We start from the raw sequence: 19,390 nt of genomic DNA, 5'->3' as shown, positions 1-19,390 counted from the left end.
CCCGTTGTTCTCCCAACTTGTGATGAAGACCTTCACAGGAGCTGGCGGAGTAAATAAAGTGGCGAGGGTGACCCTGCGTCTCGGCGCTCGTGGTGTGAATGCATCCCCCTTAGCGGTTGATGTACCAAGTTGCTGCCTTATCTCGGGTTGGACACGAGACTCCAAGCCCTTGTACTCTAATCCTCTGGTTCCTTAAGCCTGAGCTCTGTACCCCCCGTTGACAGTCGGCTGTGTAATCCTTCGGAGATCTCCGTGCCTGTGTTGTAAGCAAAGCTCTGCTTCCCTTAGAGCGAGTCCCATTGCCACTGTATGCCTGGTGATATTTTCATTTTGACTTTGAAGGTACCAAAAAAAAAAGTGGTAACACCATTGTTTTCACTAATTTAAATCTGTTGAGGCAAAGAGTCAGCTTTTCAGTTCTTAGTGTTTATATGGGAGTGTAATGTGCTTGGTAAAACCCTGAAACCTGATTATTGTGGTTTATTCTCACTGCACTTATAGTAGGCTATAGCCGGTTTAAGTGAAAAGGCTACAAAAACCCAACGTACGCTACCTTCCCACAATTAAACAGCAGATAAAAGTTAGCGACTAGCATTTAAGCAGGAGTTTGTGGAGCCAAAAGCAGAGTGACTATTGGAGTTTCATTTGCTAGCTAGCCAGAAACATGACACCAAATGAAGTGTAATATTGCTCTGTATGTATAAACTGTTTGCTAACTAAAGTGTAAGCTAAAAGGTGACGATATGTCAGTTTTCACAGCTCCAATTCCTGCAACACCCTGTTTTTAGCTTTAACATGACCCCTTTCACATATTCTAAAATTCATTTAGATCCAGAGCACACTCCCCCAACTCCCCCCCCCCGTGACACTGACAGCTCTGACTCTAAGTTACTCTGGCATCCCTTTATCTTACCCCCCGCCTACACTGGACATGCTTCGGCCACATTTTTCAGTCATCCATTTCAGTTTTAATTAACGGACTAGTGGCGTAACCGCTTGCCTTTCACTCATGCAACATAACTTATTTTGGGAGTTATTATGTAAAACTACATTTCCATGAACCCTGGACGATGCCCAAAAAAAAATTATTTATGTATGTGTTGTCTTAATAAGAGGGCTTTGCTGTTCTGAGTGAATGTGACAGCGTTATACGGGATTAATCAATTAAGCAGTGAACACAACTGAGACCAGATTCAATTGATAGGATAATAAAATGGATTCACAGGCTGAAAAAAAGTGGATTTAGTGGTAAATTACTTTTTAAAAACACTCTGCTACTCACTTAATGAGACCAGTTTTACTTTTATTGTATATTTAACTAAAGTTCTGGTCATTGAAATTGAGTAACAAATTGATGACTAAGTGATTAAATTATAGTTTACACTGCAGATTGAAATCCATGTTGTGTTTAGAGGGTCTATAACACCTACAATTACTATTTTCAATCTTTTCTCAAACCATGCGCATCATTACATTTGACTATGAAAGGCTACAACTCGTCAAGGTTTTATGAAATGTCTACTAATCAATAACAGGAACACCCCAAGAGAAAGATAGATATCTCTTCTTTTTATTTTTTATTTTTTAGTCCTCTGACACCCGAGTTAATTTCCGTCTCCGTGCCATCAGTCACAGCTCACTTGTGATTAGACCACAGCTCCCAGCACACTGGAGAGCTCCTTGGGAACCCCTCGGAGAAGCTCTGGGAAGTTAAGGATGTGTGTACTGCTCTGCTTACTGTGTTTCCACTACAAAGTGGCAAGATAATGGATGGATAGAAATGTATTTGTCTCAAACTGACTTTTTTTTTTTTTTCAGCAGACAGGTACCTGTGAGTATTGGCCAGTGTGAAATCGAAGCCCAATTTGTAGAAAAATAAAAAAATAAAAAATAAAACAACCTATGGCCTTAAGCCTGATTCAGACCTTAAGTTTGCTTGAGTCACTTTTTTAAACATGCATCATTCATCAACATTTCCAAGCCTTAAGGTCTGTGCTGGAATATGTGGAATGATAGATATGTAAATGAAGGTACATCAGTCTTCACATTACAATATGCTATGTCTGGCTAACTTAAAAGACACCATGAAATAGCATAGTGAAAGCATGTTATGCTCAGCGCTACCCATCTATTCTTGCTAAAGATGTTCAAAGAATTTTAGAAGTGTCAACGGTAAACCGAAAAACTCCTACTTTGGACCCCCTCCCTTGTCAATATTGAGGGAAGTCTCTCTCTTTCGGTCCAGTCTTGTTGCTCATAACACCTGCTAAGTTGAATGGCTTCAGGATGTTGTTGTCATTTGCATTTACTCGCATTTTGAGCGTGACCCATCCAAAACCTCGAAGCAGTTAAAGATGGGTCTGATATGATGAATTCCTCCAGGTCTGTATTTAAAACAGACAGAGAAAAATACATATTTGCAGGAATAAATGTTAATGTGATTGATGGAGAACCTACTACTGAGACTGCAATAGTTGTTTTTTGTTTTTTTAGCCATGCTAGCTCTAGGGATGGTAATTTCAGTCTATCTGTCTTTCTGTTGGTTGGTTTCACTTTGCTCCAGACTGAAATATCTCAACAACTATGATATGGATTGGTTTGCAATGAATTCTAATGTTGTACAGACATTTACGGTCTCCAGAGGATGAATCCTGCATTATGGTGATCCTCTGACTTTTCATTTAGTGCCACCATGAGCTTGATGTTATAGTTTTTTATTGAAATCTAGCAGTTATCATTATATGTGTTAAATTTAATACAGACATTCGTGGTCTCCAGAGGATGAACTGACTGTCTTCTCCTTGAGTGCCACCATGAGGTTTACATCTTTGACTTCCAGGGAAATGTCTCAACCACTATTGAATGTTTTCCCATGGTATATTATACAGACATTAATGTTCCCCTCAGGATAATTTCTCTTAACTGTAGCAATCATCTGACTTTTCATCGAGCACTTTCATCAAATTAAAGTTCTAATCTGTCTAATACTTTGGTTTATGCTGCAAAGATATTGCGAGTCCTATCAGTCACAGCCTTTATACTAAATTACTGCTAAATATCAATATGTCAGCACTGTCATTATGCATATGTTAGCATGCTGATGCCGACTGTAGACTCTTGTTAGCAATCAGTAATTGGAACAGCACTTTACAGAAGGTAGATAAGACATCTCTGATAGCTAAACGCCCTCCCTCCCTAACCCTTAATTATATTTTGTACATGTCAAATAATTCAAATGTTAAACTAGGCTTTTAATAGTTGAAATGGCTTTCTTTGAATAACTTATTGTTTATAACCTTCTGAATGTTTGCTAGTTTAAATGTGTGTCCAATTTTCACTCCCACAACATACGGAGCTCTGTGGTTATCTGGCACTTATCTGTTTGCTGTTCTCAGAATGAAAAGAAAACAGAAAGAAGCTGCTCCCACCATTGGTTCTGCACAACAAATATTTTCTACAATTTTGAACCTTCTACTTTTTAAATCATGGCTATCTGTTCATCGTTGCCTGTAATTAGATTTAGGGGCTGCTTCAAATACTTCCTGATTTCTTTCATTTAATCTTTTACACTTTTTTTGACTATTTATTTGTTTTTTTCCCCCTCTCTTTTGTTGTCCGATTCTGTTGTTTCATTCTCAATGTCTTTCATGGAGTTCTTTTTAATTACTAAATGAGCTACATAGACATGGCCTTGTATAAAGTTCCAAGGGCATTTTGTCAGTTCAGCACATCATTACGCTTTCAAAAACTATATTGAAGGTATTTGAAAGCTCAAAAACGTCAAATGGAGAAAGGTCAATGATTGTGTTTTTTGTCGGCATTTTAGTGAAAAGGACAAAGACACCAGTGTTTCCAATAAACATTCATGCTCTTGCTAATGGATACCCAAATTTAAATAGCTTAATCTCGGCCTCGAATGATGTGGCGCCCGTGTACTAGAGCTTCATCCTCTTTAATAAATCGGGCCCGATGTGATTAGCACATAAATAATATTGCAAACTTCCAGATTCCCTCCCTAGAACTAAAGACTGAGAGAGATGAAGGCAAATTCAGTGAGGTGGAAAATGATTAAATGCAGATGTTGGAGCGGGTGCAAGTGAAAGAAAGAGTATGAGAGAGAGAGAGAGAGAGAGAGAGATGAAAAGAAGAATGGAGTATAAGGATGGAGATGAGGAGAAAATATAGGTCGGTGGGGTTGATGGGGGGGTTGGGATTATGTTCAAGACAAATGGGAAAGCTTACCTAAGGGTGACATCTCTGGCACACCTGCCAAGTACGGTCCATCAAGAAACTTGGGCTCATTATCATTGATGTCCTGGACCTTGACCACAAACTCAGACCTGGGCTCCACGGGTAAATTGGTGAGTCGGTCTACGGCTTGAGCTTGAAGCGTGTAGTAGGCCTGTGCTTCCCGATCGAGGCGTTTTGTGGCGTGGATGTCTCCCGTGTTCTCATCAATGGTGAAAATGGAGGTGGAGCCCTCCCCCGATAATACATACTTCACCTTGCCATCTCCTTTGTCCACATCTGAGTGTAGCTGTTAGAGAAAAAAAAAGAGAACATTCAGTGTAAAGACGGTCATACATGAAAGGCACAAAAATAACCTTCATGTTATAGTGATGACGCAAGACCATTTCTATTCTGACCATTCTTGGTATTTAATTCAGCCCACGTATCCCTTTATAAATAGTTCTATATTATGAAACAAAAATGTACAGTGCATCCATAGATACCTTATGAGTCATTAATAAAGAAGTGATTTATCCTTCATTAATGTTTCAGAGAGCAGTCTTTTACTATATTATGATCTAAACAAAACATACATAATAATTTCTATGAGTTCTATTTAAAGTGAAAGATGCAATAGTATGTTTCATTATAACCTTTAAAACCATCAATCTGTAGATTCCACATAACTACTCTTTACCTTGATTTGACCGTCTCTAGTGAATGAATACGGGTCAAATTTGACCTGGAACACCCTCTATGTGCAAAAAAAGTACTTATTCTGGGCCACTCTAGGGAAAGTCATACAATTTCAGGCTTAAAGAGACTGGAAACACTATACTGTAAGTGTGACCCAGACCGATGATTGTTCTCGACCATCCACAAAATTTTAGGTCATCGTGGAGGAGGGTCAAGAAATTGTCAATTATGGCTACAGAAACACTACTGTATGTGTGATGCTGTTTAAATATGTGCACCAGACACCCAGAGAGCACTCTATGGTCCTTTTGGTCAACATCAATGAACAATTCATAGAAGATGTCAAACTAGGCAGGAAAATACACATAATTCTGACATGCTAGACTTTTAATTGGGATGTATTTGTCGGGCGATTACAAAATCATGTTGAAATTGAGCTGAATTTGTTTCATTAGGGTGTTTTTACTGCTTTCAAATGTCAAAATGGTTCAAATGTTAATGGATTTTTCTACTAGCAATTTTTAAGTATTGATTGCATAAATGAGTTTTATAAATCACATTATCTATTCAGAGATAACGTGCTAAATTGATTCAACTTGGTAGGTTTAGTTTATATAACATCACTAACTTAATACATTTTATAAATATCAAACATTAAATACTATTAGAAATGAAAATGTTATGTAAAATATTCTGTGTGTACACCATGTGAATCTCACTCTCATGACATTGCATATGTACTGTACAGCACACACACACACAACACAAGCAAATACACATCATGTTTATTGGACAAACATCAAAATCAGATCAAAGGATCAAAATATGCACCATTTATGCATGAGTGAATTATGTTACAAAATCACATAACCATTTGCATTTTGCTACAAATAATGGAATAATATGAAATGAAATGAAATGAAATGGTGGCACTCACTGTAATGTCACTTTTACATGTTAACTAATGCAATGTTACAAATGATCAAATTAGACATTTCTAATTAAAACGTTCAGCAAAATGCAAAATAAAACCTTACAACAGCTAATGTTACATGTACTACATATGAAAAGTAAAAGGAAACCAATAAAGATCCACCAAAAACCAATACATTGTACTTGTTTTCTGTCACTAGGAATGCCAAGATGAAAACATTTCTCTTTCAAATAAGTGTGGGGGAAAAAAACCAGACTGGCATTGCATTTTAAAAGCTGTACTAGAAAAGCTTTTATTGAGACCCCATAGTGTGTGTTTGGCCTCTTTTCTTAAGTGATATGGTGAATATACTTCTGTGGCCATATGACAGTGAAGAATCCAATATTCAAACGGCCACTTAAATAACAGTGAGTGAGTATTTGGTTGAGTGAAAGCTGGTCTCAGTGCCCCATGCTGAGCTTCTTTTCATCCATTTTCTGCCCTTTAGAATAAAAGGAGCACATAAATGGTTTGGTACATGTGAATGCTCTCTGTGCAGTTTCTTGATGGCATACTGTATGACATGACATCTGGATATAACAGCTCAACTATTTTCTACAGCTGCCTCTCATTGCCATTCAGAGCAGCCATCATGCAAAGCGTAGCTTTACGTTTATCCACTACTGATATCAAAAAAGGATTTTACAGGTCTTTGCCCTCTGAGGATTAAAAGCAAGAGCTCAGGTCATGTACCAAGAGCCACACTGTCAGATCAGTTCTTTTTGATGGGCATGTGTACTGTTCCTCTCTAAAACTTGTGGCAGACCAAATGATGGTCAAGTTCAAATCTTCAAATGAAATCTTTTCAATCTCAAAAGAAAGTGGGCTGCCACTGTGAACAAAGATTTTCGTTTGTTGTAGTAAGTATAAAAGGAGAAGTTGTTATAATGTTTTATACACAGATATTAAGGGTGACAACTCAGACTACGCTGTTATTTTAAACCTTTGTAGTCACCACAACAACCCTCTGCTTATGACAGGGTGTAAAACACTGAAGAAGTTTACAAGTTTAAAGATGACTTTAAGGCCCCTACTCAAAGTACAACTCCACAAAATAATCCTTGAACAACTCCGAAGAAAGAGCACTTGAAGTTTGTCGGAGCATTTAAATGACCATGTCAAGTAGCCAACCCTGAATAATCCAGTTTGAAGTCGGAGCCGTCTGATGGCCATCAACCTCCTTCAATGTGCCGAGCATCAGTGTGATCACAGAAACTGCCATATTTCTTCAGGCTGAGATGGACAGAGAAGTCTTAAATATGTTTTGACCGTTTTCGACAGTCAACTTTGAGCCGAGTGCAAACATCTGTCTTTCCTTCATCACCTTGAATATGACAAAACACCTCAATTAACAGCAAAGCCCTCAGAGCAAATCTTAGTGGATTTTTAAGGGGATGCTTTTCCTGGTCCTCAATATCTGCTGTTAAAGGGGCACTTAAAGCTTAAATTGAACCTGTAATGGTGTTCTCAATTTGCCAAGTGTTTTGAATCTTGCTGCATCCAAAACAATAAAATAAGGAAGGATCCGGTTGATTACATCCATCTGTCAGTCTGCTAAAATAGCTTTTCCCAGCTTGTTGCTTTGCCTTTTTACCCTCAAGCTTATTGCAGTGAGACAAATGATTTCTGTAGAGCATTAAGTACACTCTGCTAATGATTAATCCTAACAACAACAAAACAAGACTAGGTCAAACTTTGTATATGGCTGGACTGTGTATGAAATGCTAGAGGGCTTTTAAATTGGAAAGACGGATACAAGAAGTGGTGACTGGTGGGGATCGAGCTCCCAGGAAGTGTGCCAGGCTTCGACTGAAGCCAAAATGACACAGGGCCTTTCTCAATACCTAGTAAGCCTATGTTCGGAATTGCGCACTTGCTGTTTCAGACTTGGAAGTTGGACTCAAAAGTGCAAATTTCGGAGGACAGGATGACACAGTACGATCAATCTGCCTGCTGACAGCTGCAGCTCATCTTCATCTCATCTCAAAGCTCCACTATCACTTTTGTCCCCACAAAAAATAACTTAATTAACCTAGAGATGCAGTAAATTATGTTATTCAGTCTGTATTGTATGATAAAATCTATGTAACACAAATGCAATATTGACTGATATGTTCATTTTAATACATTTATATTTATTGAAATGTGGTCATATCTGTACATAAAGAGCCCCAGAGGCAGCGCTGTTATTCTGTCCGGTAAAAACATGGAGCTTCACTTTACATTCAGACAAACTAATGTGGCATCTACAATTGTTGGATTTCATCTGTGAGACCAACATTTATCTTCCAAAAGGAATTATATCATATATCAAAATGCTGCAGAGACATTAGATCCAGCGGTAAATCACAGAAGAGCTGCACAGATCAGTTCATCGGATCATGTTCTCCCCAGGGTGATGACGAACGTAGACTGGCTGATAATCTCGAGAGTATGGCGGGCGGATAGTGTCAATTTAATGATTACCATGAGAAGGAGAAGGAGCGGTCTACCCTTCCATAGCCGCCAGACTGTGTGAAGTTTCGAATGAGATTGATTGGGACTGCAGATAAGAGACCAGTGGTGACATTAATACGAGTGCATGGAAGAAATGTCTACCAGCGGCAGCATGGCAGCGTATATCATAACTTGCTGTAAAAAAATTAAGCCTACTAAGTACTTTTGAATTTGATATGTTGGTGTAAACCATGTGTTAATCTTTGACATGAAGTGTAAATGGCCCCCAACAGAGTGAGTTTCATGTGTGTAAAGTTTGCATTTGTGAATGTATTTGTTATATTGCTTTTATTTTATTTAAGAAAAGACACTAGATGTATGTAACATGCATCCTACATCATACAGCCTACATATCCTCTTTTCTCATGTAGATGTCGTTATTTGAATAAACTGACAACACATTGGGAATCTCAATGGTTACTTTCTCACCTGAGAATATTAAAACTTAATGAAGCGACAAATTAACAGTCCTACAGTTACATTTACAATAGCTTTATCTCCGATATCATCATCGGTTGGTGCAAAACGCATTCAGGGATACTTAGCTTTGGCCTCCTTTGGCAGACTAGTGGTGTTAGTGCTGGATGCATCATACAGCCCCAACAGTATTGTATCATCTGCAAATAAAAAGAGATGCAATCCTGCAGCAACCAAGCTGGACAACTGGACCTACTTCTTGGCTGTGCCTTGAGATTTTGTCCCTGAAAATAACAAAACTGGTAAAAATGGATTATCTTCACCAAGAATGCTACCAAATCACTGTTGGGAATACAAACACAGCTCTCATATTTGGCTTGAATGCCTCATACTCCTCTAGCAACCCCACAAGAATTTCAGGCACCACTAATCTCCAAGCTCATAAAACACGTGAACACTGGATGTCTCTGCGCAATTTCAAGGAACCGATCAACTGTTTCAGGAGAAGGACAGAATCTGAGGCTTGTCAATTAGTTGGAAAGTCCTTGTCAGCACCCTTGTAGGACTGGTCTGTGCTTCTTGAAGGAGCCTGAGACATTTTTCCTGAACTCTACGTTACACTGAAGCAGCACATAACCAATGACAGCCAGAAAACAGACAGAGCCTTTTGCATCTCAAAGCAAATTTCCTCCAACCCCCAACACCCTGCAACTGTGGCACTTTTTAACTACTTCGCCCGGGGGGGTGAGTAAGGCTTAGAGAGAGTCTGCCGACACATCTTCCTCCTGGACGCCACGTCATTTGGATTCAGGAGTATATCTCATTGTATTACTTCCACAGTGTGATCCCTTAGTCGAGGTCAGCAGCTAACTATGATGAGAACAATCAGGGCAAAGGCCGGCCCTCTCCTTTCCTTTCTAGTGTTGGCTGATGGTTTTCTAGGATCTTTATGATGTTGTATGATTATTAATTTCCTTCCTACACTTAAGAGCACAAAAATATACAGCTATTAATGAAATATATTACTGAGAAAAATTACATTTTTTCACTGAGTGCATGCTCATTGTTTACTGTGCTCTTCAATTAAGTTCTGGCCTCTGTAGGTGTTTATTTTGCAGGGCAATGACAAACACCTATTGTACACCGTTTCTTTTTATATTACAACAGGATTATTGTTGAAACTCTTCTTTCCATTTATTTGTAAATGTCAACATCTCATTATAGCGTAAATAACAATGGTATTTCAAGTTCCTAGCCAGCACCGCAGGGGTGGAGAATGATTAGGTCAATATTATATTATATCGTGCTGCTGAAGGAGTACATGCTGAACAGGGGATACAACACCAAAGGTCTTTTATTAATGGAATCCATCAGTGAGCTGATGGATGTCGCGTTAGGGGCATGATGATTGCATCAGTTGTGTCCTCAAGCCTCAGCATTCATATGCCGCCTCTCTTTTTGGAGCTCACCGTGTTTATTCACCATCTCCTGCTGTCGGGGGCAAACTTGAGGTAAATTGTCAGTCGGAGAGAAAGTCAACATTTAATCTTGAGGAAGCCATCCGTGTCACTTTGTTTCCAGTAAATGCCATGGACAAGAAGGACAAAGCTGATGGGCCACAAAGCATGCAAGCCAGGTTAAAGGTCAAGCACACTATGTGGTCTTTCCAGTGAACTGTTCGGCTCGCTTCATTTCCCACTCTGCCTGGCAATGGAAGGACACACAATAGTACAGCAGCTGGCCTCACATATTCCGTCTCTAAATCTCATCAACACCAACGACTTCATAAAATATGTATAGCTTGGTAGGGCTTATTAAAAGTATACCCTGGTCAAATACTTCTCTTTCTCATTAATCTAACCCACTTTAAAACATTCACTGCTCATTTTCAGGTGGTATTTGAAGTTTCAAGTTGTATTACTTTACAGAGGACCATAGTTGCTTCACTTGCAAAAATGTAAATACCCCTCTGTAATTCTTTTCTTTGCTTCCCTTGAGGTGGGTATAACACAGCATGCCGCTCGGCGCTGCACGGCGGTGTAGCTCAAAGGCGCACCCAGGGATTGTGAAGGAGGGGTGGGATCTGAACATGAACCCTTCTGAAATCAGCGCTGACACTTATCATCACTTTGTGTGCAAGCAGTTCTCCAGGGACCAGCCTGTTGGCTTTGTGTTTGCTTGTTTACCTTGTAGCGAGGGAGAAGGATACAAAGAATAAAAGAACCCATAACAACCCACTGCTACATGCTTGTCCTATCAATGAAACCACTGCACAATGTGTTCAAATTGTTCTAGCATTTGAATTTTCATTTTTGCTATTCTGTGCTACATGACAACTCATGTTGAAAGGTGTGTAATTCTGTTTTGTTACACCAATTTGGCTCGGCTCGGCACTGGAAGTAGAAAAAAAATGCTAGAGACCGCAAATAAGATAAAACAAAAATAAGGCTTAAACCCGAAGACAAGCTTTGTATATCTGCCTCACTAGAGAAGAGGAGAGTACAATTTCTTCTATTCATTGGACTGTGCACAATCCAAAATGGATACAAAAATCCATACCTACAGGCGACCTGTGAGCAATACTGAATCCAGTACACTAAAACAGCCTCTGCCGCTGCTCAAGAGCCCTTAATCAACAATCGCCCTCGAGATATTTCACAAAGCAGTTAGAATGGCTGGGCTTAACGGCTCTCTACGAGGAAGGTAGTACAGTATGTATCACAAACAATCCAGAAATAAAACATGTGCACTTTGACATTGTTTTCCTGTTGAGAGATTTATGTTGCACAAGAAATCTGCACATATAATCACCCCTCCTACAGTGGAAATCACATGTATATTTTATTTTACCCTGTAGAACTCATAAAATTGCCAATGAATAAAGGTTATTATTGGACATCCAGCTGGAAGTTAAATAAAACATACATAAAAAGCTCAAGTAGGGGGAAAAAAGGACAACATAAAGGGGTAAGACGGGTCATTCTGCTACAAAAAAGGGCTAAAAATGCAGACGGGGGCTTCAGTGCAGCTGTCACCGACATCAGCTCCCGACATGCTTGGCTTTTCATCTATTCACTTGGCCATGTTCTGGTGAGTAGCCATGGTGCTGTGCTCTGAGAGAGGCTCAGTGGTTCACCCTCTCCTCTTTCATTTCAAGTTGGGAGGTGGAGGGATTTAGCCATCACCATGGAGAAAGTGCTCGCTATCGCACAGCAGTAGTGTTGCATGGGATCTGCACACATAGACCCATTCTGCTTCATTTTTATTAACGTGTGTCTCATTGTTTTACTTTTGCTTGCTCTATTTTATGAGCTCCATGAACCTCATTGGTCTCCTTTCTCTCCTCTTTTCATGTAGTTTATTTTTATGTTTTTTGCCTTTTTATTATATACATTGTAACGCTTTTGTTTTTCATGTTCATTATCTTTTATCAGATTATAAAACCCCTTTGCAAGTTTCTTTTTGAAAAATGATCATTGTCATATCAAATCGGTTATATAGCCTTCATGTGCATGCATGTGAATTCAAAGCCATATAAAAAGGGGGCTTGCATTTGTTTGAATTGTGCCACAGGAAATTGAGTCCACTGAAATGAGACAGATTATAATATAAAGACACAGAGTTTATAAAAGCATAAACCTGTCCGCAATGTGTCAGATATTACTGGAATGTGTATATTTCCAGGAAAGTGCTCTATCTCAGCAACCAGACTTACAAGCAACTGTATTGTTTCCTGACTCATTTGCAGTTAATATTATTTATCTAATGTCTACTTTTCTACAATATCTCCCAGATGAAAACATTCTCAAGCAGATAGATGGGTGTTAATAGAGGACAATTCACTTTCTAGCTCTACTTCCATATGTAACTTAACTCTTTATGTAATTTTGAACACATTTTTGGAGGCTCATGTTACTACTAGAGACACGTCTGTTATTCTGATTATAATTTTTACCTTAATAACTACCACAGTTTCTGCAGTGACAGGTGTCTGATTTTAAATCAACACATCCTCATAATTAAATGACTTAATGTGTCATTGTACGATACACCAGGAGTGCTCTCTAAAAGGTCTTTTCTATTGGCAGCTTTCCAAAACCGTTACAAATCACTACTAAAATATAATGATGTTTGATGGTCTGGCTAGGTTTAGCATAAAAAGACACTTTGTTAGGGTTAGATAAAGATCGTGGTTTGGGTTTAAATTGATCACTTTAAATGTGTCGTAGGTTAAAGTTACTAGTTTAAAAAAAACAAAAAAACTGTCCTGACTCCCAACCCGCTACCTCCAAATATGGAAATTTGGCACTTAATAGAGATGTCACATCAACTGTGTCATTTGTCTGTGTCATAATTGCTACAGCTAGATTGCGCCAGTGACTCAAACGTAATTATAGGTTCATTTTTGACTAATTTATTTTTTTTAACACTTATTTTTGGGCATTTATTCGCCTTTAATTGACAGCAGATACCATAGAGGCCACTAGGAAAAAGGGAGAGAGAGGGGAATGGCCTGAAATGAAACCAGGGACGCTGCCATTATGTGGCATACACGATAACCACTCGACTACCAATGCGCTCCATTTTTAACTAATACATTTATGACCTATAATGTCGTTTTTCTCGTGAGTACAGGCTGGTTTATATATATGAATGTAACTATAGAAAGGACACATTTTCTTCAAAAAAGTGTGCTTACTTACACTGAAAAGCTTTGATATAAACACTGTAAACAAGTTAAAATGCCTTCAAGATGGTTGAAGATGAAGCACTGAAAGAGTTTGAAATGACATTTGAAGTTTAAGCACAGACAAGTGCTGAGGTGTCGGCTGAACTGTAAGCATTAGAAACAGTCAAAATCAGTGTGAATGTAACGGCTGAGAGCATTTTTTGGAAGTTTTTGTGTCAAGTTTGAGCCCTGTAGTCAGCTGATGTTTAATATATTCAAGCTGTCAGTGTAGGAAATAGTTGAAATGTGTGCAGTGTAAACAGTATAAGTGTCAGCTCGTATGTAAGCAGTGACATCAGTTAAAATATCAATATTGTAGCTGAGGTGTTAGTTTGAAGAGAAAGAAAAGAAGAAGAAAAAACTGTTGAATTTTCATCAAGAGAAAGAGCAACACAATGTGCTTCTTTTATGCATTAAGCAAAATTAAAAAGAGATTCTATTTTCTTGCTTGAACGATCCGATTCAAAATGAGCCAAAAAAGGCAGTTTAACAGGCTGTTAAGTCCATACAAATAAATATATGCGATGACTTGACAGCGGGGACAAAGCAAATGCAGATAGCTCTTTTTAGAGGATAAATGGGGAAATGCAGAGAGGCAGTTTTCAGCAGGGATAAGGCAGGGTTCACTGCTCTCTCTCCCTCTCTGACTGTTCACATAAGAGCATCAGCTTTCAATCAAAGTCAGAAATGATTTTCAGAAATCTGACTGCCATTGATACACTTTGTCTCCATCAGACAACAGGAGCTCATATCTGCACCTGCTGGCTGAGGCATAACAGCAAAGAGATAATAGCTCTGTTTCAGCGTGGAGAAAATGAATTTGGATTTCCATAGAAATGGGCCTTAACAATTTTAGTCAAGATTTCTGAAATGAAAATAAAATGCATACCAGTACACTTCTTCTTTTTTTTTTTTTTTCAATCCAAGTTTTGACAGACTCCTTTATTAAATCTGACATTCATGTTTCTGTCAGTAAAATAGCATTAAAACAAAAACCAACATGAGTGTCAGCTACATTTATTCATATATTGGGGTTGTGCTTAATGTAACCGTGAAACATCATGCACTCATAGCCTGTGGTGCACGAGAGGCTCCGCGTCGACAATCTGAAACAATTACATCTGACAGAAAACAATGGAGCAGCCTGCAAATCGTGTTGGTGAGAGTTACAGCGGCGGAAAAACAGACCGTTCCAAGTCCAAACCACATCTAACTTTCCTTTTTTTGGGTCCTTTTTTATAAGAAGAAGAAATAACTGACGGCAAAACGATTCACGATTTGGCAATGAATCTCCACATACTTTTTTTGTTTTGTTACTACTACTGCAGTGGAAGTCTTCAGATGTACAAAAGGGCGTTAAAAGTATCAGGTGTGGTGTCAGGAATTGAGAAATTCATTTTCTGATGCTGAGCAGACGCAGCTGTATCAGTGCCAAAAGCAATGTTACAGCTAGAAAAGTTCCACCGTACCTCTAAAAATACTACAAATAGCATATGAACCCAAACATGTCCACACAAATGACAAAACTGCACTTAACAGATAAAGTATTTATTATTTTAAAAAAGCTACTCTCACCAACATGAACATTTTAATATATAACCAAAATTTTCCTAATTTATTTTGGCACAATTACACTATGCCTGGAGTCTCCCCCCTTGACACACACACACACACACATGTTAATTAAAGACATGCAGGAGTGCTTCCCAGGCTTTTCAATCTGGTGCCCTGCCGTCTTTTCTGGTTTGCCAGCCTTGCCACCATGCCGATTTGTCATCCACATCAATGAAAGTAATCAAGCTAGCAATCAGGGCAAGCTTTCAATTTATTTTTTATTTTGCGTCTGTGTGTCTCAGTGTGAGTGTGTGGCATTCAGCTGCCCTCATCACAGAGATGCACATAAATGGGAGACAGGAATAGGCATAGCTTTCAAAGTATTATGAGGGAAGGAATCAAAGCTCTTTTGTCACAAAAAGGCTCCTTAGATGCTATCTTTGTGACGCCGGTTTTTTGTTGTTGTTTTTTTTCATGTCCAGGCCAGAACTGACAGCTTATTGATGGATAAATCTAAATGCAAAAGTACACAGCGAGAAGGAAACCGTATTTACATAGCAGGTGGTGTTAGTATAAGAAATCTCTTCCATGGTGATCCTATAATGACGGTTGTTTATTCCTTTGTTCCGCAGGTTAAACTGAAGCAAACAAACACAGGACCACAAAAAAACTGTGTCCATTCAATATAAAAGTGCCTAAAACTGATTTTTAAAATTCAATTTCAGAAGAAGAACTATGTTGGCAAAGTTGGCTCCAATAAGCGAGAAATTTGATTGGTTGCTGTTGCTACGAGCGCACAATTCACTCAATGACGAAACCACAGACAAACCTGGTTAAGTGACAAAAAAAAAGAAAAATGTTCCTGCTTGGGACAAAAGCAGGACATACAGTACAATACAAGAGGTTACATTTGGCTATAAATACTCAACATACTGTTCTGAACTTCTGGGCCAAAGCTCAGATTTTTAGTTTTTAAGACTTTGAGTCACAATCTTCTGAATTCACTGAAATACAATGTTTTCTCCAAGGTTCATGCGTACACATGCCAAATAATGAGTCTTTTTAAAATGAATATCAACATTTGGCACAGCCTTTTCTCCTCTTACCTGCTTTTCAAATGTGCTATTATAATAATTTAATTGGTAGACTTTGGTTCTGCTGAAATTCAAATTTCATGCGAAATAAAGCAAAAAACTGGTTAAAACTGGACCGTTATGGATGATTCAAAGGTTTGATTCGTCACATGCTCATATAATATCCGCAGTAAAATGCATGCTGCTATACTTGTAAAGCTGTGCTACCACTGAAGGTTAACAATCACACTTTTAATACATGAAGTCCAGGAGTCAGGGTGAAACAGTTAAAGCAAAACTGAACCAAATCTAACAAAATCTGCATCTAAATACAGTATTTAAAGCTTGTAATCAGCCTAATATATTTCCTCATACAGAAGTTGTGTTTTTCATTGGTGGAAATAAGCCAAAGGGCGACTGTGCTGCTGATATGAAACTGTATAAACAAGCATTGAATTGAGATAAATTTATGTTGCGCCTGTTTTTGGCTGCCTGTTGTCACAGCTTACTAGACTAGATACTGAAAGCTGAGATCTTACTCACTCTTCCCCTCTAAAGTGAATTGCTTTCAATTGATTCTTGCCTGAGTCCAACTGAGTCTAAGTGTACGTTTAAAAAAAAACATGCTGTGACTGCCTCGTTTTCCCACAGAAAAACCTTTGTTATGTGGAGAAATCGAATGATTATAAAATAAGAATTTTAGTAACTGTTTAAGCAGAAATACTGTAGAAAAAAAGGGATATTGAGGACGAAATAAACCATTTTTATACAGCTATATTGTCCTCTCTCCAGGTTAGGAGTAATGAATTGAATGAAATTATTCATCACTGATACTAATGGTGCTTTGTGGGTGTAGTTTTTCATAGCATAGAATTTAAATTTTTTTTAAGTCAGAAAGGCTTTTGTCACTCTGAGAAAGATCTGTAGAAAACACACACACAAAAAAAATCACATTTTCAATATAAAAACACAAGTGTCACAATGTGTTCAGTTGTCAAAGAATCAGTGTCGCAGTGAACTGTGCTCCCAAGCGACTACTGCAAACCTCTCTGCCATTACTTTGTCTTTTTCACTCTTGATCTCGCTGTATGTGTGACATCTATGTAAGTTGAAAACCCCGAACACTTCTTCCTCGGCTCACACAAACAGAAGTCCACTTTGTGTGGTCTCCTCTGAAAAGTTAAAATGTCTGACAACTTTAGAAAGCGCTCCACTCTGCCAACAAAGATGACAGGCCTATCCAAAGTGGCTGCTTTCCATCTGTCTTGCAGCCGCTCCCCATTGTCTTTCCTATGAAAGAAAAAAGGCCTTGGCAGTTTGTTAAAATACCTCTAAAATCTTTTTTTCTGGGGGTAAAATGAGAACTTTTTTTTTATAAAATCTCCATGATGTGGGATGCACCAAACCTTTTGTGCAAAAATTACATTAAAACTGCTATAGTTATACTGACCTCGTTATATATTTGCTTGATCTCTGGAAGCACTATTAAAAGATAACTGGCTTTGCTTTTTATGCCGTCCAAGCCATCTAAAAGGCTTTATTAGTACTGACTGATAATCATGGGGAGTTCTCAGGGTCGTTGAGATCCCACGTGAGGTTGCGTGGTACTCATAAGAGTCATCAGAGTCATGTTAATTAAACTGTGAAGTGGTGTGCAACTGCCTGGGAAAAGGTTGCCTGACAGCACTTCAAGTAGTTGATAATCACAGAACTCCTCTGTACAGGGATTATTGTTTCATCCAATACATTTTTATGAATGGTAATGTCGATGAGTCAGTCTGCCCACCGCCACCGCCACCGCCGCTCTCCAGACTGAAATAACTCAACAACTGTTTGGTGGCTTGCCAGAAAATTTGGTACAAATATCTACGGTGCCCAGATGATGGATCCTAACGACTTTGGTGGCGCCTTGACTTTTCCTCTTGTGACAACAGCAGGTCAGATTTTCCACTTATCCACTGAAATATCTGAAATTCTACTAAATGGACTGGCTTTTTTTAATTTATTATTATTTACATTCACGGTACCTAAGGACTGTGGTGATGCCCCTAACTTTTTCTCTTGTGCCTCCATGAGGTTGACATCTCTCAACAGATATATTGGATGGATTGCCATAAAATCTGGTACAGATGCTCCAGTTTTTAAATTTTAGCAAACTAACACACTGAAAAAAAGATGGGAAATATTATACTTGCTAAAGATGATCACATTATCATTATGAACATGTTAGCATGTAGCTCAAAGCACTATTGTGCCTCAGTACTGCTTCATAGAGACACTAATGTGGCTTCAGATTATCAATATTGCCAGGATATAAAAACTCATGTATAGAAACAAACAATCAGCACCAGTTAATTAATTCATGCATCCATTAATTTAATTAACTTATATTTACCCAATCTGCCAGTAATGTCAATCAGACCACCAAATTAGATGCATTTATTTGTTTGTTTGCAATAGTGCCCATCTGTGTAGGAGCTTTGTGTCTATATAACATGTAATGTGTTAAATGGAACGGAGTCAACAAATATCCAGAGGGTGTGATAGTTTAATTTCAAACAGCTGTGAACATGAAAATATTATAACACATGTGTTTGTGTGCCAACAAGAAAGATGCTTTGACAGACAACACACCGTATACTGCAGACAAACGTTTCTTCATGTCTGTAGAGTTTAAGTGGAGCAACAGAACTACAAATCAATTACTTGAATTTTCTACTTTTCTCCACATCTTCATTGATTTTGACAAAACACTGTCTGCATTCATTCCTATAGTTTTGAATGCCTGGGGAAGCATAATTGCCTATGTTTGTTTTTCACATGCACACAGGTGATGCACACTGTCTGACACATTATTTTGATTAAAAACCTGTTCAGTGAAGAGTACTCATCACTCGGAGCACTTTGAGGTGACCGCCGGATGACAGTGACATTAATAATCTCTTCTGAGGCGCTAGTCAACGACAATACACGGATGAAGATGACCGACAAGGAAAATGAACAATCCAAATACTGGAGACGTGGATAAGAAGAACGATAACCACGTTACGATTACCCATAAATCACAGAAATTCAAGAACTGGGGAGTAATGTTAGTTAGACTCTTTCTTTGAGGAGTCCTGGGCTTTGAGGCGCTGCTATGTAGTCCTGGGTTTCAGACTTATTGTCATTTTCCATCCCTCTATCGTCCCTCCTTTTGCCCAGATGGTATAATTACAGAAA

At 38.5% G+C, this 19,390-nt stretch overlaps 1 protein-coding gene across 2 annotated transcripts in view; it reads right to left on the bottom strand.

Annotated features, from left to right (window-relative positions):
- The window catches only part of LOC134001957 (cadherin-7-like), a 101,484-nt gene that overhangs the window by 61,023 nt on the left and 21,071 nt on the right, over positions 1 to 19,390 (bottom strand). For both annotated transcript variants that reach the window (XM_062441165.1, XM_062441166.1), the window contains exon 2: positions 4,243 to 4,537. In XM_062441165.1, the coding sequence (XP_062297149.1) occupies positions 4,243 to 4,537 (295 nt within the window). The remainder of the gene's footprint in view (positions 1 to 4,242; positions 4,538 to 19,390) is intronic.

The sequence above is a fragment of the Scomber scombrus genome, chromosome 20, assembly GCF_963691925.1.
Source record: "Scomber scombrus chromosome 20, fScoSco1.1, whole genome shotgun sequence".
NCBI classification, from domain to species: Eukaryota; Metazoa; Chordata; class Actinopteri; order Scombriformes; family Scombridae; genus Scomber; species Scomber scombrus.
The sequence above is the reverse complement of the archived record's forward strand: the minus strand, read 5'-3'. Positions and strand labels throughout refer to the sequence as shown.